Here is a 21567-nt window from a genome sequence, read left to right on the forward strand (position 1 = left end):
AGGACAGTGCTTTATCCATTTATCAGTCGTACGTGATGCTGGACCTCGAACATGATGTCCATTCAAGACCAAGATGGTTCCTTCATTGTGTTCAGAAAAATGGATGTTGTGTTTTCTAGTCTGTTCCTCTGTCTTCCTGTCAGTCTGTGGACAGAAGTGTTTGGTCCAGTTCTACAGTTTATTCAATCTGTTAAAACAGTCCAGTTTCTATCCTTCTGTAAACAGTTCATGTTTGGACAAGAACCAAAATAGCAGAGGATGGTTTCGATCCATCGACCTCTGGGTTATGGGCCCAGCACGCTTCCGCTGCGCCACTCTGCTATTAATCACCCCAGATGGGACTTGAACCCACAATCCCTGGCTTAGGAGGCCAGTGCCTTATCCATTAGGCCACTGAGGCTTGGGTCTGGCCTTCATCAGTTCCATTTATGGACAGTGAACCCCTCTATTGTGTCCAAACAGACAATATCTGTTCATTGGTTCATAGCAGCAGGCCATCACACTGGTGTTCACGAGCACAACAAAGTGAAACACAAAGACCAAGGAGAAGAAAAGGAAAAATGTACTGACTGTGCAGCTACAGTGTGCTGAGGTACTGCTGACATTCACTAGGACACAACAAAAGACTAAAAAAACATGAGGTAAATCTATAACTCTGTAGTCTGTCGAAAACAATCTAAGAATAGATTTTTCATCAGGATAAAAACACTTTAAATACTGATTGACTGACTATTGCTTTATCCTGGGCTTTTAAATGAAACACATTTATTTTCCTTTGTTTTATTTCTTCTTTAGTTGAATATCTTTTGAGTGAAGCCAATTATTTTACATTATTTTGATTAAATGACCATGAACTTGATTTTGTTTCTTTACTTGTTGACACAGTATTGTTTAATATTTCAGTTACAAATCATCGCTGTCAGGCAGAAACCTCCTAAGTCCGTTTTTGGTGTCTTTTTTTTTTCTCATCATAAAACAATTCTATTGGTCAGTTTTCACACTGGCCTGATGGTTTTCGAAATATTTAACCAATGGAAAGTGTTGAAAACAGCTTGTGACTACATCTCTGAACTCCATTCATTTATTTAGAATATACAGCATTTTTCCATTTCCCTGAAAAATAACCGTTTTAGACATAAGAGGTTTCCGCCCGACAGCGATGGAATGCTTTGAGTTGTCATTTCAGGTGTTTTTGAGGCGACAGTGTCAACAGTGAATGAAAGGCAGTAAAGTTTTCTGCCAAAACAAGCGGTGTGTTTGAAATCACTGTTATTTCCATGCGTCTGGGCTCAAACAAATGAGATAAGACATCAAACACACTGATAAGACGTGCAGTTGTCTTCACTTCACATTTCTTTTCCTTTGTTTATGTGACTTACTGTGTATAAATCAGTTTAAGTTTGGGAGGTAAAAGGTGACTGACCCTACATTAAAAAGGCAAAACAAAGCATACGTTTAGTTAAAAATCAAACTCTTTTATGGCTCCATTGGCTCCTTCGACTCCAACTCGACAACATGTACCACGCACTGAGGATTAGGGTTAGGGTTATGTGAACTGGAGATCTTGGCATAAATCGACTCACGATCAAATGGTGCTGAATAACATGTGTAAGGACGAAAATGCATACGTATAGCATGCCAAATTTCATAAGAGCTGGCGACACAACGCAATTTCATGAGATCAGTCTCAATACACTTTACCAGGGGGTCACCAGTCCTGGTCCTCAAGGGCCGGTATCCTGCATGGTTTAAGGCGAAAACACACCAACCCGATTTTCATCGGTCGGACGTCGTCAGTCAGTCTGGTGAGGTTGGTGACATGAGTCTGTCTGGTGTGTTCTCTGCGATTGACCGTCGTTAATGCCCTCTCCAGTCTTTTCGGTCGATTCAACATGTGTAATCGTCCACTACCTGTCGTTCAGTCGGACCAATCTGATTGGTGGAGGGATAGCCCTGGACTAGTGAACCAATGAAGGAGAAGTTTCCATGTGAATCCAGCTCTGCCAAGGTACTGCGCACTATTACTGTCTTCTATAATAGTCCATTCTCTGCTGAGATCAGATCTGAATGAGTGACAGTCAGTGTTGACTATGGACTTCATTCATTCCATCAAGTCAACACTGTTAGCGTTGTTAGCATAGTGCCATTTCTCCTCAGTTTTCACCTGCGACATCTTTCTTCTTCCACCAGTAGAAGCCCTAGAGCTGACAACACCAGGCTCTTCTTATTGCTAACCATCCGTTCAACGAGTACAACGCCAACCCTTCTGGATTACTGAACACTGACAACAATGACTGACGACAGCGAGCTCTTTTGTTTACAGAGATGTTCCGTCATTTCTGGGTTTACGTCTCGTGCAAGTGCAGAACGTACGTTTAAGTCGGTAGTCGATTTGGTGCATTCTTCACACTTTCTTGACTGCGTTGGGGAAACGAGAGCCGACCGATCAGTGGTGCTACCTTCTCTGGCAACGGTCGGCAGTCGGGTCGGTGTGTCTTTGCCTTTGGATGTTTTCCTCTTCCAGTCCACCTGACGGTCGTTATCAGGCTTCTGCAGAGCTTGATGATAGGCTTATCATTTGAATCAGGTGTGTTGGAAGAGGGATACATCTAACACATGCAGGATACCGGCCCTCCAGGACCAGGATTGGACTCCCCTGCACTATACAAACACTAGACTGGCCAAAATCTACCCTGGATTTAGCGATAAGTGCAATAGATGTCATCAGTCTCCGGCCGACCATGGCTCAAACTAATAATGTTTTGGTGTCAAATTCTTAACCGTCTTTCTATAGTTTTTGGTCCGACCCTCAACCCTGAACCCCTCCTGCTTCTGTTTGGAGTCCCACTGTCTCTAACATCAAGGCTATGCTGCTCAGTTCCACGTACTGGCTTTTACATCACTACTGGTCAGACGTCTCATTCTATTTAAGTGGAAACCCCCCCACAATAGTTGGTTGATAGATATCCTAATTCACATTAGACTAGAACAGATTAGATTCACTTTGAGAGACACAAATCAAAGTCTAGCAGCGATAGAACAAAGTAATGCTGCTTTTTTTTTTCCTGGTTCTAATGCCTCTGTGTTGTTCCCTGTCAGCTTTAGAACTTTGCCCCCTTTCCTTCAAACCAATGTCCACATTCATATCTAGATGGACTTCAAGGTCTCAGAGCGCAGACAGGAAGTCGCAACAGAGACTCGGATCGTCTTAACCCTCTGACAGAACAGTCGGCAAAGACCAGTGGGGAAGATCTGACCCAAGACTCAGGTTTAGACAACTTCAATCTGTGAAAAAAACACCTGGATGTGACACTTGGAACCAATGGAAAAGACTGCGACAGTTCAAGTCTGATGTCCAGGGATGAATTCTGCCCCAAGACAGGATTCATTCTACTGTCACTAAAGGTGGAAAGTGGGATTTTTTTTTACTTTTAAAGTGGAAAAAAACAGATGCAAAACACAAGGCCTGAAGGGCAGATTTATGAAGCTGAAAACCTGTGACAGACACATGTGATTCATCTGAGGACTTTGAGTTTGGATTCATTTTATTGAAAAAGTTTTGGATACAACTACAACCCACAAGGTAATGAACCCTCTGGTATAACACACAGAGAAACTCTTTTAATCACAGAAAGTGTATAATCTGCCACAGACATTTAAACCAAACTCTTTTGTATTTCATCGGCTTTAAATATGAACAGCAATACCAAATACTCAATATTTCTAACCCTTTAAATGCTGTGTTTGTAATGTAAAAACACAATGCTCTAATAAAACCACATAAAATTTGGATTAGTTGTTTTTATTTTTTCATCCTGGCATATGTCAGTGATTGACAGCAACTCTGGTTAATATGCATTATTATTTTTTGTGCTAAGTCAAATGATCAAAAATGAAGAGATCAAGAAAATTAATAAATAATATGATAAAAAATAAATAAAACAAAATATTAAAATGAGGAAAAAATAAGAAAACTGCAGAAATGAACAAAATGAAGAGAATAATAAACAAAAATAAATGAAAAATGAACAAAATGAGGCGAACCATCAAGAAAATGAGTAAAATAGTGAAAAACTGATAATGATCAAAATAAACAAAAATGAATAAAATAATGAAGAGAATAAACAAAATAAATAATGAAAAATATGAGGAAAACGTGGTGTATTTGGGTTGTTTTTGTTTGGGGGTTTTTTTCAGTATACTTCATATTATTTGTTTGTTTGTTTTTTCCTTCTGTCATATGTCAGTGATTAACACCAACATTGGTTAATATACATAATTATTTTTGTGCTAGGTCAAAAGATCTAAAATGAAGAGAAGAATCAAGAAAATTTAATACTTAAAAAAAAAATAAATAAATGAAACAATAAATATTAGAATGAGCAAAAATTAAGAAAACTGCAGAAAATTGACAAAATGAAGAGAATGATAAACAAAATAAACAAAAATGAATAAAATAACGAACAAATGGAGGAGAATCATCAAGGAAATGGATCAAATAATGGAAAAACTTGGGGGAAATAATCATCAAAATGAGCAAAAAAAAATTATTACGAGGATAATAAACAAAAAAATGGAACAAAATTAACAAAAATGAATATATTAATGAAAAATATGAGGAAATCCTGGCATGTTTTTTTTTTCAACATACTTGCATAAAAATTGTATATATGTATTTATTTGTTCCTCCTGTCATCTGACAGGGATTAACACCAAAATTGGTTCATGTTATTATTTTTGGTTCTAGGTCAAATGTTAAATGTGTCAGTGTGTATTTTGTACTCAAATGGTAGACAGGTGTTATATAGGAATTTAGCACTGTTTATTATGGGATGGTTTTAGTGGATGGATCAGAATTTTAAAATAAATCAGGCAAAAATGAACAACTGCTGAATTCTGACCTAAAAACAAACTGAAAAATAATGTGACCTTTAATAACCTGAAGTGTAAAGTGTGTTTAATATGTTCACCTGGACACCTGAAGGTTAATATTACAAGTAGAGGATACTGTGTCTGATGTGGTGAAATCAACAAATCAGTTTCAGCAGCGTCCAGATCAGGATTACAATGAATGAAACACTAATAATTATATTTTTAAGCTGAAAATCTGATAAATAAGTATTTTAAGCACATATTTCTGAGCATGTGTATCCTAAAAAATCACCTTACACATCTAAATTAAAACTGTTTTTTTAGCTCAACAAACATCAGGTTGTACTTGTTAGTACATCAGAGGAAAAGGACTAATATTTTCCTAATATTTCAGCTGTTGGAGCCATGGCGGAGGATTGGCCAATGGAATACAGCATCCACAGAGACGTCCTGGACGAAGGAGCTGTGGATGAGATGGCAGAAAAATCTAACAGAAAAACATCTGTGTGTGACAAGATGAAGAAGTCCCTGAGGTAGAGTCCTGTAGCACTCATGTGTGTGGTGTTCCCAAGTGTCACTGATACAGCTCAGTCATACATGGAACGGCAGCAGTCAGCTCAAAGTTACATAAGAAAGAGGAATAATTAGAATAGAATAGAATAGAATAGAATAGAATAGAATAGAATAGAATAGAATAGAATAGAATAGAATAGAATAGAACAGAACAGAATAGAATAGACTTTATTTGTCATTTGCACAGATACATCGTAGTATAGGTACATTGGAATTCTTGTGCGTTTCCCTGAGTCACAGCATAAAACAAAGACATGAACTAAAACAGAAACAGTTAAAACAAAATGTTAGCAGAGGATGGTTTCGATCCATCGACCTCTGGGTTATGGGCCCAGCACGCTTCCGCTGCGCCACTCTGCTGTCAATCACCCCAGATGGGACTCGAACCCACAATCCCTGGCTTAGGAGGCCAGTGCCTTATCCATTAGGCCACTGGGGCTTGGGTCTGTCCTTCATCAGTTCCATTTATGGACAATGAACTCCTCTATTGTGTCCAGACAATATCGTTGCGCTGGTGTTTACGAGCACAACAAAGTGAAACACAAAGGAAAAAATGTACTGACTGTGCAGCTACAGTTATTGTTTTTAATCCTTGAATGTAAATCAGTCAATAACTGTCTGAAGTTTTGAACCTGTGGACATCACCAGTTTCCTCCTGGAGTTGCTTTTCCAGGCCTTGACTACAGTTTCCTTCAGTTGCTGCTTGTTAACTGGTGTTTTTGCCACAGTTTAGTCTTCTGTACCTGAAAAGCTTCTCTATTGGGTTCAGATCAGGTGACTGACTTGGCCACTGCTGATCACTCCATTTCTTCTTCTTCTAATGCTCTCAGGTTGTGTTTTCAGTTTGTTTTGGGTCATTATCCATCTGTAATGTGAAGCGCTGTCATATCAGTCTTGTATCCTTTGTGTGAATCTGAGCAGAGGACAGACCTGTAGACTTCAGAATTCATCCTTCATCCTTACTTCTACTAGGAGTCACATGATGTCCATTCAAGACCAAGATGGTTCCTTCATTGTGCTCATAAAAATGGATGTTGTGTTTTCTAGTCTGTTCCTCTGTCTTGCTGTCAGTCTGTGGATAGAAGTGTTTGGTCCAGTTCTACAGTTTATTCAGTCTGCTACAACAGTCCAGTTTCTATCCTTCTGTAAACGGTTCATGTTTGGACAAGAACCAAAGTAGCAGAGGATGGTTTCGATCCATCGACCTCTGGGTTATGGGCCCAGCACGCTTCCGCTGCGCCACTCTGCTGTCAGTCACCCCAGATGGGACTTGAACCCACAATCCCTGGCTTAGGAGGCCAGTGCCTTATCCATTAGGCCACTGGGGCCTGGGTCCAGGGGTGGGGAGACATTCTAAGCAGCGCAAAGCAGACGTAAACAGAAATGAAAGGACATGCCTGAGGACAAAAGCAGTGACAAAATGAGGCAGAAAGGCTGTTCATCTGCAGCCTTCATCCACAGCTCTAACTGTTTCACAATCACAAGTAAACTAATACATCAAGGATGGAATATAATGAAATTTCACTCCTTCACTACTCACTTGTTGGTGAGTAGTGAAAGAGAACTATTAAAAACCCAGAGGGTTACTTTAAGTGATCATTGCAAGTCTGCTCTCTTATGCACCTTTTCTGGACATGTCCAAAGTTTTATGGCTTCTGGTGTGAAATATTAGAAGATTATTATTGAAGTGTTTGGTCCAGTTCTACAGTTTATTCAGTCTGCTACAACAGTCCAGTTTCTATCCTTCTGTAAACGGTTCATGTTTAGACAAGAACCAAAGTAGCAGAGGATGGTTTCGATCCATCGACCTCTGGGTTATGGGCCCAGCACGCTTCCGCTGCGCCACTCTGCTGTCAATCACCCCAGATGGGACTTGAACCCACAATCCCTGGCTTAGGAGGCCAGTGCCTTATCCATTAGGCCACTGAGGCTTGGGTCTGTCCTTCATCAGTTCCATTTATGGACAATGAGCTGAACTACTGTGACCGATGAGACAATGGTCCACATCTTCACACATTCAGACTTTATAGTGGGCTCTATGCACAGCCGTATTACTTCCTGAACTTAAGGCAGCTCCTTCATTTCCTGTCTTTCATTACCGGACACACTGATTAATCCAGGTGTGTCTGCTACTTCTTCTTGTGACTACTGTGGTCAGACACACCTGGATTAATCAGTGTGTCCAGTAATGAAAGACAGGAAATGAAGGAGCTGCCTTAAGTTCAGGAAGTAGTGGGGCCGTGCATAGAGCCCATTGAAGAACATTTGCAGCATCCTTCAGTTTCATCCTACTTTTGTTCCACCAGTAGGTGATTGGATCTGATACTGTTATCGTCAGGTCCCAGTGGATAAAGAACAAGGGCTGTGAGCTAGAGTCTTATTCATGTTTACACAAAGGCGGGCAAGGCAAGGCAGGTTTATTTCTGTAGCACATTTCATGTACAGGACAATTCAAAATGCTTTACATAAAACATTAAAACCATTACAGCAGAAGCAATAACAAGTATAGGCATGAGAAAAACAAACAAACAAAAATCAGATAAACAGATAAAACAGATAAAAACTTTAAGCTTAAAAGAATAAAAACTCTCTTCAAATGCAGCTGAGAACAGGTGGGTCTTTAACCCAGATTTAAATAAACTGAGTGTTAGTGCAAAGGGAAGTACATTCCTTTTTTTCCCTGATATCTGTGTTAATTTTTAAATTCAGAACATTAAGAAACAAAGAGAAAGAAAGAAAGAAAGAAAACCCAGAAACCTTTAGATTAACTCTAAGACTCTAGATAACAGATTAAAACCTATAAAATCAGTGCATACACTGACATCTATTTGTCAGTTCCATGAAGAATAGTATATTTTTTTGATATGCAGTCGTAGTAAAAAAGGGTTTACAAACTGATTTACAAGGTAAAAAACAAACAACAACATGAGCAATAACATCTATAGTACAACAGATAAGATAAGCAATAACCATAAAACACAGTAAAAAAAAAAAAAGAAAAGAATAAATGCAAAACCATAAAATTAATGGTGTAGGAAGTTCAGATAAAGGATCATAGGACAGAAGGACCTTCAGCTGCAGCTAAAAAAGGAGACATCTGTTTACAATTATAAATAAAATTATTTGTGTAGTTGCTGTTTAGCAGACGCTAAATTAAGTGGAGATTGTTCATTTGTTCAAATTAGTGACGTAATAGTAATTCACATTTTCCAATCTCCAATTTCCAACCTTTACCTTTAATCAGGGCTCAGGGGTTAAAGGGTTAATATGTGCACCTTTACCTAGAACCAGGGGTTAAAGGGTTAATATGTGCACCTTTACCTAGAATCAGGGCTTAAAGGGTTAATATGTGAACCTTTACCTTTAATCAGGGCTTAAAGGGTTAATATGTGAACCTTGACCCTTTCCTCTTTGCATGTGTCTGTCTTTCTGTTGGTTCTCTGATGGGGGTCTGCTCTCCTGTCTCCGTTCTCTGTCCTTCAGGTGTTCAGGACCCAGACTGAAGAGGTGCCTTCTGGGTAGCGTCCCCGTTGTTTCGTGGCTGCCTCGGTACTCCATCAGAGAGGACGCTCTGGGTGACCTGATCTCCGGCATCAGCGTAGGGATCATGCAGCTGCCGCAGGGTGAGACGTCACACATTTACGTGGTCACATGGTCTGGAGGTCAGAAGAACATCCAAAACACCACATGACAGGAGTTATTTTAGTAAAAGTGAATGTTTTTAACGTTACTGGGGTCAACTTGACTTTTACAGTTTTTCTTAATTCATTCTACTTAAATTACTTGTTGCTGTGGAGCTTTTTCTTGTCCCATATAAACCTGATTTGGTGATAGTTTAACCCTTAGATCCCGGACCCCCTACTCTTCCATAAATGAGTCAAAATGACCTGTGTTTTTATGACACTTTTATCAGTTTTTCATGTTAAATATAGTCATTTGTATTATATTTTGGTCCACAAAAGAATGATTTCATGTTTGAATTTTTTTATTTTTTTTTTTAACTTTTTTAACAACTTTTCAATGTTTTTTTTTATATTTTGAAAAGCAAAGTATATACAGTATAGTATATAATTATTATATAACAGCAATAGAACAATATCATCCATTTAGTGAGTGAGTCCTTTGGTTTTACTGTAAATGAATCAAAGGTTCAGATGGAATTCTATTGTAAATGAATGGGGGTCATTTTAGCTGTTTATTCATAATACAATGTACATAATTGTGATAAAAAGTGAAAAAAAAATAAATAAATTTGACCCCAGAGATAACGTGAAAAAGACCCTTAAAAGTGTTTGAATTTGACCTTGTAAAATATATATGAACCCTGAAAAGGTCTTAAAAACTCTTATATTTAACTTATAGAAACCTGTAGGAACCCTGTTAGAGCTCTGTTCGCTTAGCTCTGTTATAGCTCTGTTAGCTTAGCTCTGTTAGCTGAGCTTTGTTATAGCTCTGTTAGTTTAACTCTGTTAGCTTAGCTCTGTTATAGGCCTGTTAGCTTAGCTCTGTTAGTTTAGCTCTGTTATAGCTCTGTTAGTTTAGCTCTGTCAGCTTTGCTCTGTTAGCTTAGCTCTGTTATAGCTCTGTCAGTTGAACTTTGTTGGCTTAGCTCTGTTATAGCTCTGTTAGTTTAACTCTGTTCACTTAGCTTTGTTATAGCTCTGTTAGCTTAGCTCTGTTAGAGGTCTGTTAGTTTAACTCTGTTAGCTTAGCTCTGTTATAGCACTGTTAGTTGAACTTTGTTACCTTAGCTCTGTTATAGCTCTATTAGTTTAACTCTGTTCACTTAGCTTTGTTATAGCTCTGTTAGCTTAGCTCTGTTACAGGTCTGTTAGTTTAACTCTGTTAGCTTAGCTCTGTTATAGCACTGTTAGTTTAACTCTGTTAGCTTAGGTCTGTTATAGCTCTGTTAGTTTGACTTTGTTAGCTTAGCTCTGTTATAGCTCTGTTAGTTTAACTCTGTTCACTTAGCTTTGTTATAGCTCTGTTAGCTTAGCTCTGGTATAGCTCTGTCAGCTGACCTCTATTAGCTTACCTCTGTTATAGCTCTGTTAGCTTAGCTCTGTTATTGCTCTGTTAGTTTAACTCTGTTAGCTTAGCTCTGTTATAGGCCTGTTAGTTTAGCTCTGTTATAGCTCTGTTAGCTTAGCTCTGTTATAGCTGTGTTAGCTTAGCTCTGGTATAGCTCTGTCAGCTTACCTCTATTAGCTTACCTCTGTTATAGCTCTGTTAGCTTAGCTCTGTTAGCTTCGCTCTGTTTTTAGACAGACAACAGCCGTCTCTGTAACGAAAACATCTTTCCATTGCATCTCGATTATTGTCATGGTTGTTCTGTTTCGTTTCATTCATCTTGTCGTGTTGTTGGTCCTTATAGGTTAAAGTTCTGTTTCTTGTCTGACTCCGTTCTGGGCTCATTCATACCATTCTGTGCTGGTCCTGTTTTGTTTTCTTCAGGGATGGCGTACGCGTTGCTTGCGTCCGTTCCCGCCGTCTTCGGCCTCTACTCGTCCTTCTACCCCGTCCTCGTCTATTTCATCTTTGGGACGTCCAGGCACATTTCACTCGGTTTGTCCTTCAGCTCCTACAGCTCATACTCAGGTGGTTCTGGTTCTGGTTCTGGTCGGTAGAACCGGCGCTCACATCTGGAGTCTTTTCAACAGGAACCTACGCTGTGTTGAGCGTGATGATCGGCGGCGTGACGGAGCGATTAGCCCCCGACTCGGCCTTCACCATATGGGACAACGTCACCAACACTGAAGTAGTCGACATCGTGTCCAGAGACGCAGAGAGGGTCAAAGTGGCAGCAGCCGTCACCTTCATGTCCGGAATATTCCAGGTAAATATGAGAAGAACGTCTGAAATACAACCAATGGTCAGATAAAGTTAGATCATCTTTTAACCCTTAAACACACAAAGGATTATTCTGTCTGTCCCATGTGATTTATCAACATTTATCATCATATTTTCCTCTGCATTTCACATTTTTCAGTGTTAATCCTATATTTTTTTATATTTAATTCACTGATCATGTAGATGATCATTAAAGCTCAAAGTAAATTCAAAGGTTATTATATCAAAAACAGAAAAACGTGTCTTTTTTGTCAAATCTATCATTAACTGAGCATAAAAGCAAGCAGATACAACCTTATTTTGTTCATTTTTATTCATTTCACTTGTTATTTTATTTGTTTTTGTTCATTTTGTTGCCTATTTTATTATTTTTTCTTCAATTTTGTTCAGTTTGTGGCTTAATTTGTTCATGTTACTTTATTTTTCATTTTTGTTCATTTTATTGATCGCTTTGGCTGTTTTTGTTCATCTTGTTGCTTATTTTTTCATTTTCTTCAGGATTTTGTGAAGTTTTTACTCATTTTTGTTCCTTTTATTTATTTTTAATCAACATAAACCCAGTGTGTCCATCCACTGTCATTGATCCAACTCCATGGGTTTTACTGGTGAATCAATGTTGTAGAAGATGACGGTGTTTCCATGGTAACTACAGAGCCTCTGAATGTCCAAATGGGTCTGATGACCATGAAAAGATGAAGAACTGTATTTGACACCAGTTATTGATGTGGATTGATAAGATTAGTGGATCAACAGATATTAAACAGTTTAGATCAGTAGAAGGTTTTGGTTAAAGGTGGATGTTTGGGTCTTTATGGGTTAAAGGTGGACGTTTGGGTCTTTATGGGTTTAAGGTGGACGTTTGGGTCTTTAAGGGTTAAAGGTGGACGTTTGGGTCTTTAAGGGTTAAAGGTGGACATTTGAGTCTTTAAGGGTTAAAGGTGGACGTTTGGGTCTTTAAGGGTTAAAGGTGGACGTTTGGGTCTTTATGGGTTAAAGGTGGACATTTGAGTCTTTAAGGGTTAAAGGTGGACGTTTGGGTCTTTAAGGGTTAAAGGTGGACGTTTGGGTCTTTAAGGGTTAAAGGTGGACGTTTGGGTCTTTATGGGTTAAAGGTGGACATTTGGGTCTTTAAGGGTTAAAGGTGGACGTTTGGGTCTTTATGGGTTAAAGGTGGACATTTGGGTCTTTATGGGTTTAAGGTGGACGTTTGGGTCTTTATGGGTTAAAGGTGGACATTTGGGTCTTTATGGGTTTAAGGTGGACGTTTGGGTCTTTATGGGTTAAAGGTGGACATTTGGGTCTTTATGGGTTTAAGGTGGACGTTTGGGTCTTTATGGGTTAAAGGTGGACATTTGGGTCTTTATGGGTTTAAGGTGGACGTTTGGGTCTTTATGGGCTAAAGGTGGACGTTTGGGTCTTTATGGGTTTAAGGTGGACATTTGGGTGTTTATGGGTTAAGGGCGGACGTTTTGTCTTATTATGGCTAAATCTCGTGTTTTGTTTTTTTTTTCGCACCTGCTGAAATCGTGTCATTTGATGCTCATCGTCTGTTTAGTTTTTTTGTAAATTTAATAATAAAAATGGAAAATAAATATATTAGATCTGTGTCTGAACGGACGAAGCAGCAGGAAACAACACAAAAAGCAGAAATACTGAAAAGCTGCTGCTTGGTTTGATGGATGACAAACACAGGATCCATTTGAAGGGTTTATTGATCACTTTAAAAGCATTTACTGGAATCCTGCTGTTATTCTGTGTTTTTAATCTGTCATCAGCCTAAACGTCCAACTAATAGGGTTACTGTTGTTTTACTGAGGCTGTTTATGGTGTTAGGATTTGATCTTTATTTCATCAGCTTATTTTATTGGGATCAAGACCTCATTTCTAAGAGATATCTGTGTGTTTATGTTTGGGCAATATGGATGTTTACGGTCAAATTTAACAATAATGACAGATTCAAGTGAAACCATTAAAACTGAAGAAAAGACAGCTGTTAAAATGTCATTTAAATAAATGCAGTTTCATTTGATTTATAAAGGTTATAACCTCTAGTGTCAGAAAATGTCCTGTTTTAGAATGTGGCCAAAATACAACCTGAACTGGGTACATTTAGCAGAAAAAAGTGTTTTTCCTTTTGTTTTGTTTTTTTTTACATATATTTGAGCAGGAATATAATTAATGATGGCATGGACCAGTTATGTGACCAAACAGGTAGAAGTCCCATTAACTTTGATCACTGTCCAGGAGATACTTTCACTAATAATGTTTCAAAAACTGTAAAATAAACTTAATGATAGAGTTGAGGAGGATCTAAGCTTTAGAACAAGGTGTAACATGAATATATCGCTAAAAGTTTTTTTGGATAAACTTGAATGTTTTTAGTCCAAAGGTTTGACTGTAGACATTAAAACGATATGAGATCTGAGTGTTCCTTCAAACTGTAGGCAGTTCCTTATGTCCTGGTTCTGGCTCTGGTTCTTCCTGTCCTCCTTTAACCTGTAGTTCTGTCTTCTGTCCCGGTTCTGGTTCTGGCTCTGGTTCTTCCTGTCCTCTAACCTGTAGTCCTGTCTTCTGTCCTGGTTCTGGTTCTGGCTCTGGCTCTGCTTCTTCCTGTCCTCTAACCTGTAGTTCTGTCTTCTGTCCTGGTTCTGGTTCTGGCTCTGGCTCTGGTTCTTCCTGTCCTCTAACCTGTAGTTCTGTCTTCTGTCCTGGTTCTGGTTCTGGCTCTGGCTCTGGTTCTTCCTGTCCTCTAACCTGTAGTTCTGTCTTCTATCCTGGTTCTGGCTCTGGCTCTGGTTCTTCCTGTCCTCTAACCTGTAGTTCTGTCTTCTATCCTGGTTCTGGTTCTGGCTCTGGTTCTTCCTGTCCTCTAACCTGTAGTTCTGTCTTCTATCCTGGTTCTGGCTCTGGCTCTGGTTCTTCCTGTCCTCTAACCTGTAGTTCTGTCTTCTATCCTGGTTCTGGCTCTGGCTCTGGTTCTTCCTGTCCTCTAACCTGTAGTTCTGTCTTCTATCCTGGTTCTGGCTCTGGTTCTTCCTGTCCTCTAACCTGTAGTTCTGTCTTCTGTCCTGGTTCTGGCTCTGGCTCTGGTTCTTCCTGTCCTCTAACCTGTAGTTCTGTCTTCTGTCCTGGTTCTGGCTCTGGCTCTGGTTCTTCCTGTCCTCTAACCTGTAGTTCTGTCTTCTGTCCTGGTTCTGGCTCTGGCTCTGGTTCTTCCTGTCCTCTAACCTGTAGTTCTGTCTTCTATCCTGGTTCTGGCTCTGGCTCTGGTTCTTCCTGTCCTCTAACCTGTAGTTCTGTCTTCTGTCCTGGTTCTGGCTCTGGCTCTGGTTCTTCCTGTCCTCTAACCTGTAGTTCTGTCTTCTGTCCTGGTTCTGGCTCTGGCTCTGCTTCTTCCTGTCCTCTAACCTGTAGTTCTGTCTTCTGTCCTGGTTCTGGTTCTGGCTCTGGTTCTTCCTGTCCTCTAACCTGTAGTTCTGTCTTCTATCCTGGTTCTGGCTCTGGCTCTGGTTCTTCCTGTCCTCTAACCTGTAGTTCTGTCTTCTATCCTGGTTCTGGTTCTGGCTCTGGTTCTTCCTGTCCTCTAACCTGTAGTTCTGTCTTCTGTCCTGGTTCTGGCTCTGGCTCTGGCTCTGGTTCTTCCTGTCCTCTAACCTGTAGTTCTGTCTTCTATCCTGGTTCTGGCTCTGGTTCTTCCTGTCCTCTAACCTGTAGTTCTGTCTTCTGTCCTGGTTCTGGTTCTGGCTCTGGTTCTTCCTGTCCTCTAACCTGTAGTTCTGTCTTCTATCCTGGTTCTGGCTCTGGCTCTGGTTCTTCCTGTCCTCTAACCTGTAGTTCTGTCTTCTGTCCTGGTTCTGGCTCTGGCTCTGGTTCTTCCTGTCCTCTAACCTGTAGTTCTGTCTTCTATCCTGGTTCTGGTTCTGGCTCTGGTTCTTCCTGTCCTCTAACCTGTAGTTCTGTCTTCTGTCCTGGTTCTGGTTCTGGCTCTGGTTCTTCCTGTCCTCTAACCTGTAGTTCTGTCTTCTGTCCTGGTTCTGGTTCTGGCTCTGGTTCTTCCTGTCCTCTAACCTGTAGTTCTGTCTTCTATCCTGGTTCTGGTTCTGGCTCTGGTTCTTCCTGTCCTCTAACCTGTAGTTCTGTCTTCTATCCTGGTTCTGGCTCTGGCTCTGGTTCTTCCTGTCCTCTAACCTGTAGTTCTGTCTTCTATCCTGGTTCTGGCTCTGGTTCTTCCTGTCCTCTAACCTGTAGTTCTGTCTTCTGTCCTGGTTCTGGCTCTGGCTCTGGTTCTTCCTGTCCTCTAACCTGTAGTTCTGTCTTCTGTCCTGGTTCTGGCTCTGGCTCTGGTTCTTCCTGTCCTCTAACCTGTAGTTCTGTCTTCTGTCCTGGTTCTGGCTCTGGCTCTGGTTCTTCCTGTCCTCTAACCTGTAGTTCTGTCTTCTATCCTGGTTCTGGCTCTGGCTCTGGTTCTTCCTGTCCTCTAACCTGTAGTTCTGTCTTCTGTCCTGGTTCTGGCTCTGGCTCTGGTTCTTCCTGTCCTCTAACCTGTAGTTCTGTCTTCTGTCCTGGTTCTGGCTCTGGCTCTGCTTCTTCCTGTCCTCTAACCTGTAGTTCTGTCTTCTGTCCTGGTTCTGGTTCTGGCTCTGGTTCTTCCTGTCCTCTAACCTGTAGTTCTGTCTTCTATCCTGGTTCTGGCTCTGGCTCTGGTTCTTCCTGTCCTCTAACCTGTAGTTCTGTCTTCTATCCTGGTTCTGGTTCTGGCTCTGGTTCTTCCTGTCCTCTAACCTGTAGTTCTGTCTTCTGTCCTGGTTCTGGCTCTGGCTCTGGCTCTGGTTCTTCCTGTCCTCTAACCTGTAGTTCTGTCTTCTATCCTGGTTCTGGCTCTGGTTCTTCCTGTCCTCTAACCTGTAGTTCTGTCTTCTGTCCTGGTTCTGGTTCTGGCTCTGGTTCTTCCTGTCCTCTAACCTGTAGTTCTGTCTTCTATCCTGGTTCTGGCTCTGGCTCTGGTTCTTCCTGTCCTCTAACCTGTAGTTCTGTCTTCTGTCCTGGTTCTGGCTCTGGCTCTGGTTCTTCCTGTCCTCTAACCTGTAGTTCTGTCTTCTATCCTGGTTCTGGTTCTGGCTCTGGTTCTTCCTGTCCTCTAACCTGTAGTTCTGTCTTCTGTCCTGGTTCTGGTTCTGGCTCTGGTTCTTCCTGTCCTCTAACCTGTAGTTCTGTCTTCTGTCCTGGTTCTGGTTCTGGCTCTGGTTCTTCCTGTCCTCTAACCTGTAGTTCTGTCTTCTATCCTGGTTCTGGTTCTGGCTCTGGTTCTTCCTGTCCTCTAACCTGTAGTTCTGTCTTCTGTCCTGGTTCTGGTTCTGGCTCTGGTTCTTCCTGTCCTCTAACCTGTAGTTCTGTCTTCTATCCTGGTTCTGGTTCTGGCTCTGGTTCTTCCTGTCCTCTAACCTGTAGTTCTGTCTTCTGTCCTGGTTCTGGTTCTTCCGGGTCTCCAGTTGCTGCTCGGTCTGGTCCAGTTCGGGTTCGTGGTGACCTACCTGTCCGAGCCCCTGGTCCGGGGTTACACCACCGGTGCCGCCATCCACGTCATCGTGTCCCAGTTGAAGTACACGTTTGGCGTCAGCCCCAAGAGATACAGCGGACCCATGTCGGTCATATATGTGAGAACACACACACACAGTATACAGATGTACTGTTTACAATAGTTTATATATCATTTAATTTAATGTTATTTTTTTGCACGAAAAGAGGAAAATGTGGAGTTGTCATTATTTAGAGGCATATTGTAATATTATTTTTTCACATTATACCAAGAAGAACATGTGAATAAATAGTCATTATTTCTAGTTTATCCAGTTCTTATTGTACCTTAGATCACACTGGTCTGAATGTGTGACCTGAACTAAAACCAGTTCAACATCCTTACCTGTTCATATCTTCAAATGGGCCCGTTTGGACCCTTTGGCGGACGGTTTTGGTCCGCGGGCCGTATGTTTGACACCCCTACATTAATGTGACTGTGTGTTTTGCAGACAGTGTTGGAGATGTGTTACCTGGTCCCTCAGACGAACGTGGGTTCTCTGGTGGTCAGCATCGTCTCCATCGTCGGACTCATCGCTGCAAAGGAGCTCAACACGTACCTGAGCAAAAGACTTCCAGTTCCCATCCCCGTGGAGCTGCTCGGCGTGAGTCCACCAACACACGTCCACAGAGTTTAGGACACTTTATGGACAGTTTTAGGACGCTTTATGGACAGTTTTAGGACACTTTATGGACAGTTTAGGACACTTTGTTGACAGTTTAGGACACTTTGTTGACAGTTTTCGGACGCTTTATGGACAGTTTTAGGACACTTTATGGACAGTTTTAGGACACTTTATGGACAGTTTTAGGACGCTTTATAGACAGTTTTAGGATGCTTTGTGGACAGTTTAGGACACTTTATGGACAGTTTAGGACGCTTTGTGGACAGTTTAGGACACTTTATGGGCAGTTTTAGGACGCTTTATGGACAGTTTTAAGATTCTTTATGGACAGTTTTAGGACGCTTTATGGACATTTTAGGACACTTTATGGACAGTTTAGGACGCTTTATGGACAGTTTTAGGACACTTTATGGACAGTTTAGGACGCTTTATGGACAGTTTTAGGATGCTTTATGGACAGTTTTAGGACACTTTATGGACAGTGTTAGGACGCTTTATGGACAGTTTTAGGACGCTTTATGGACAGTTTTAGGACGCTTTGTGGACAGTTTAGGACACTTTATGGACAGTGTTAGGACGCTTTATAGACAGTTTTAGGACGCTTTGTGGACAGTTTTAGGACGCTTTATGGACAGTTTTAGGACGCTTTGTGGACAGTTTAGGACACTTTATGGACAGTTTTAGGATGCTTTATGGACAGTTTTAGGACACTTTATGGACAGTTTTAGGACGCTTTATGGACAGTTTTAGGACGCTTTATGGACAGTTTAGGACGCTTTATAGACAGTTTTAGGACGCTTTGTGGACAGTTTTAGGACGCTTTATGGACAGTTTTAGGACGCTTTGTGGACAGTTTAGGACACTTTATGGACAGTTTTAGGATGCTTTATGGACAGTTTTAGGACACTTTATGGACAGTTTTAGGACACTTTATGGACAGTTTAGGACGCTTTATAGACAGTTTTAGGACGCTTTATGGACAGTTTTAAGATTCTTTATGGACAGTTTTAGGACGCTTTATAGACAGTTTTAGGATGCTTTGTGGACAGTTTAGGACACTTTATGGACAGTTTAGGACGCTTTGTGGACAGTTTAGGACACTTTATGGGCAGTTTTAGGACGCTTTATGGACAGTTTTAAGATTCTTTATGGACAGTTTTAGGACGCTTTATGGACATTTTAGGACGCTTTATGGACAGTTTTAGGACGCTTTATGGACAGTTTTAGGACACTTTATGGACAGTTTAGGACGCTTTATGGACAGTTTTAGGATGCTTTATGGACAGTTTTAGGACACTTTATGGACAGTGTTAGGACGCTTTATGGACAGTTTTAGGACGCTTTATGGACAGTTTTAGGACGCTTTGTGGACAGTTTAGGACACTTTATGGACAGTGTTAGGACGCTTTATAGACAGTTTTAGGACGCTTTGTGGACAGTTTTAGGACGCTTTATGGACAGTTTTAGGACGCTTTGTGGACAGTTTAGGACACTTTATGGACAGTTTTAGGATGCTTTATGGACAGTTTTAGGACACTTTATGGACAGTTTTAGGACGCTTTATGGACAGTTTTAGGACGCTTTATGGACAGTTTAGGACACTTTATGGACAGTTTTAGGACACTTTATGGACAGTTTTAGGACGCTTTATGGACAGTTTAGGACGCTTTATTGACAGTTTTAGGACGCTTTAAGGACAGTTTTAGGACACTTTATGGACAGTTTAGGACGCTTTATGGACAGTTTTAGGACGCTTTATGGACAGTTTTAGGACGCTTTATGGACAGTTTTAGGACACTTTATGGACAGTTTAGGACGCTTTATGGACAGTTTTAGGACACTTTATGGACAGTTTAGGACACTTTATGGACAGTTTTAGGACACTTTATGGACAGTTTAGGACACTTTATGGACAGTTTAGGACGCTTTATGGACAGTTTTAGGACACTTTATGGACAGTTTAGGACACTTTATGGACAGTTTTAGGACACTTTATGGACAGTTTTAGGACGCTTTATGGACAGTTTAGAACGCTTTAAGGACAGTTTTAGGACACTTTATGGACAGTTTAGGACGCTTTATGGACAGTTTTAGGACGCTTTATGGACAGTTTTAGGACGCTTTATGGACAGTTTTAGGACGCTTTATGGACAGTTTTAGGACGCTTTAAGGACAGTTTTAGGATGTTTTATGGACAGTTTTAGGACGCTTTATGGACAGTTTTAGGACGCTTTATGGACAGTTTTAGGATGTTTTATGGACAGTTTTAGGACGCTTTATGGACAGTTTTAGGATTCTTTATGGACAGTTTTAGGACACTTTATGGACAGTTTTAGGACACTTTATGGACAGTTTTAGGACACTTTATGGACAGTTTAGGACGCTTTATGGACAGTTTTAGGATGCTTTATGGACAGTTTTAGGACGCTTTATGGACAGTTTTAGGACGCTTTATGGACAGTTTTAGGACACTTTATGGACAGTTTAGGACACTTTATGGACAGTTTTTGGACGCTTTGTGGACAGTTTTAAGATTCTTTATGGACAGTTTTAGGACGCTTTATGGACAGTTTTAGGACGCTTTATGGACAGTTTAGGACACTTTATGGACAGTTTAGGACGCTTTATGGACAGTTTTAGGACGCTTTATGGACAGTTTTAGGATGCTTTATGGACAGTTTTAGGATGCTTTATGGACAGTTTTAGGACGCTTTATGGACAGTTTTAGGATGCTTTATGGACAGTTTAGGATGCTTTATGGACAGTTTAGGACGCTTTATGGACAGTTTAGGACACTTTATGGACAGTTTAGGATGCTTTATGGACAGTTTTAGGATGCTTTATGGACAGTTTTAGGACACTTTATGGACAGTTTAGGACGCTTTGTTGACAGTTTTAGGACGCTTTATGGACAGTTTTAGGACGCTTTATGGACAGTTTTAGGACACTTTATGGACAGTTTAGGACACTTTGTTGACAGTTTTAGGACACTTTGTTGACAGTTTTCGGACGCTTTATGGACAGTTTTAGGACACTTTATGGACAGTTTTAGGACACTTTATGGACAGTTTTAGGACACTTTATGGACAGTTTTAGGACGCTTTGTGGACAGTTTAGGACACTTTATGGACAGTTTTAGGATGCTTTATGGACAGTTTTAGGACACTTTATGGACAGTTTAGGACGCTTTATGGACAGTTTTAGGACACTTTATGGACAGTTTAGGACGCTTTATAGACAGTTTTAGGACGCTTTATGGACAGTTTTAAGATTCTTTATGGACAGTTTTAGGACGCTTTATAGACAGTTTTAGGACACTTTATGGACAGTTTAGGACACTTTATGGACAGTTTTAGGACGCTTTGTGGACAGTTTAGGACACTTTATGGACAGTTTTAGGACGCTTTGTGGACAGTTTAGGACACTTTATGGACAGTTTAGGACACTTTATGGACAGTTTTAGGATGCTTTGTGGACAGTTTAGGACACTTTATGGACAGTTTTAGGACGCTTTATGGACAGTTTTAGGACGCTTTGTGGACAGTTTAGGACACTTTATGGACAGTTTAGGACACTTTATGGACAGTTTTAGGACGCTTTGTGGACAGTTTAGGACACTTTATGGACAGTTTTAGGACGCTTTATGGACAGTTTTAGGACACTTTATGGACAGTGTTAGGACGCTTTATGGACAGTTTTAGGATGCTTTATGGACAGTTTTAGGACGCTTTATGGACAGTTTTAGGATGCTTTAAGGACAGTTTTCGGACACTTTATGGACAGTTTTAGGACGCTTTATGGACAGTTTAGGACGCTTTATGGACAGTTTTAGGACACTTTATGGACAGTTTAGGACGCTTTATGGACAGTTTTAGGATGCTTTATGGACAGTTTTAGGACACTTTATGGACAGTGTTAGGACGCTTTATGGACAGTTTTAGGACGCTTTGTGGACAGTTTAGGACACTTTATGGACAGTTTAGGACGCTTTGTGGACAGTTTAGGACACTTTATGGGCAGTTTTAGGACGCTTTATGGACAGTTTTAAGATTCTTTATGGACAGTTTTAGGA

General features: G+C 40.6%; 1 protein-coding gene and 8 non-coding genes across 10 annotated transcripts in view; 1 reads left to right on the plus strand and 8 right to left on the minus strand.

The window, feature by feature from the left end:
* Positions 1 to 249: 249 nt before the first annotated feature.
* Positions 250 to 321, minus strand: trnam-cau (transfer RNA methionine (anticodon CAU)). The gene has a single exon. It is a non-coding gene; the product is annotated as a tRNA-Met (tRNA).
* Positions 322 to 327: 6 nt separating this feature from the next.
* trnar-ccu (transfer RNA arginine (anticodon CCU)) lies at positions 328 to 400 on the minus strand. Its single transcript has one exon. It is a non-coding gene; the product is annotated as a tRNA-Arg (tRNA).
* A 4875-nt stretch (positions 401 to 5275) lies between these two features.
* slc26a6.2 (solute carrier family 26 member 6, tandem duplicate 2) overlaps positions 5276 to 21567 on the plus strand; it is a 50016-nt gene continuing 33724 nt past the window's right edge. For both annotated transcript variants that reach the window (XM_030138000.1, XM_030138001.1), the window contains exons 1-6: positions 5276 to 5405; positions 8929 to 9068; positions 10900 to 11010; positions 11106 to 11281; positions 16785 to 16949; positions 17322 to 17474. In XM_030138000.1, the coding sequence (XP_029993860.1) occupies positions 5278 to 5405; positions 8929 to 9068; positions 10900 to 11010; positions 11106 to 11281; positions 16785 to 16949; positions 17322 to 17474 (873 nt within the window). In that variant the 5' untranslated portion in view covers positions 5276 to 5277. The remainder of the gene's footprint in view (positions 5406 to 8928; positions 9069 to 10899; positions 11011 to 11105; positions 11282 to 16784; positions 16950 to 17321; positions 17475 to 21567) is intronic.
* trnam-cau (transfer RNA methionine (anticodon CAU)) lies at positions 5734 to 5805 on the minus strand. Its single transcript has one exon. It is a non-coding gene; the product is annotated as a tRNA-Met (tRNA).
* trnar-ccu (transfer RNA arginine (anticodon CCU)) lies at positions 5812 to 5884 on the minus strand. Its single transcript has one exon. It is a non-coding gene; the product is annotated as a tRNA-Arg (tRNA).
* On the minus strand, positions 6623 to 6694 carry trnam-cau (transfer RNA methionine (anticodon CAU)). The gene has a single exon. It is a non-coding gene; the product is annotated as a tRNA-Met (tRNA).
* trnar-ccu (transfer RNA arginine (anticodon CCU)) lies at positions 6701 to 6773 on the minus strand. The gene has a single exon. It is a non-coding gene; the product is annotated as a tRNA-Arg (tRNA).
* On the minus strand, positions 7226 to 7297 carry trnam-cau (transfer RNA methionine (anticodon CAU)). Its single transcript has one exon. It is a non-coding gene; the product is annotated as a tRNA-Met (tRNA).
* Positions 7304 to 7376, minus strand: trnar-ccu (transfer RNA arginine (anticodon CCU)). The gene has a single exon. It is a non-coding gene; the product is annotated as a tRNA-Arg (tRNA).

This window comes from Sphaeramia orbicularis, chromosome 7 (assembly GCF_902148855.1).
Source record: "Sphaeramia orbicularis chromosome 7, fSphaOr1.1, whole genome shotgun sequence".
Lineage (NCBI taxonomy): Eukaryota > Metazoa > Chordata > Actinopteri > Kurtiformes > Apogonidae > Sphaeramia > Sphaeramia orbicularis.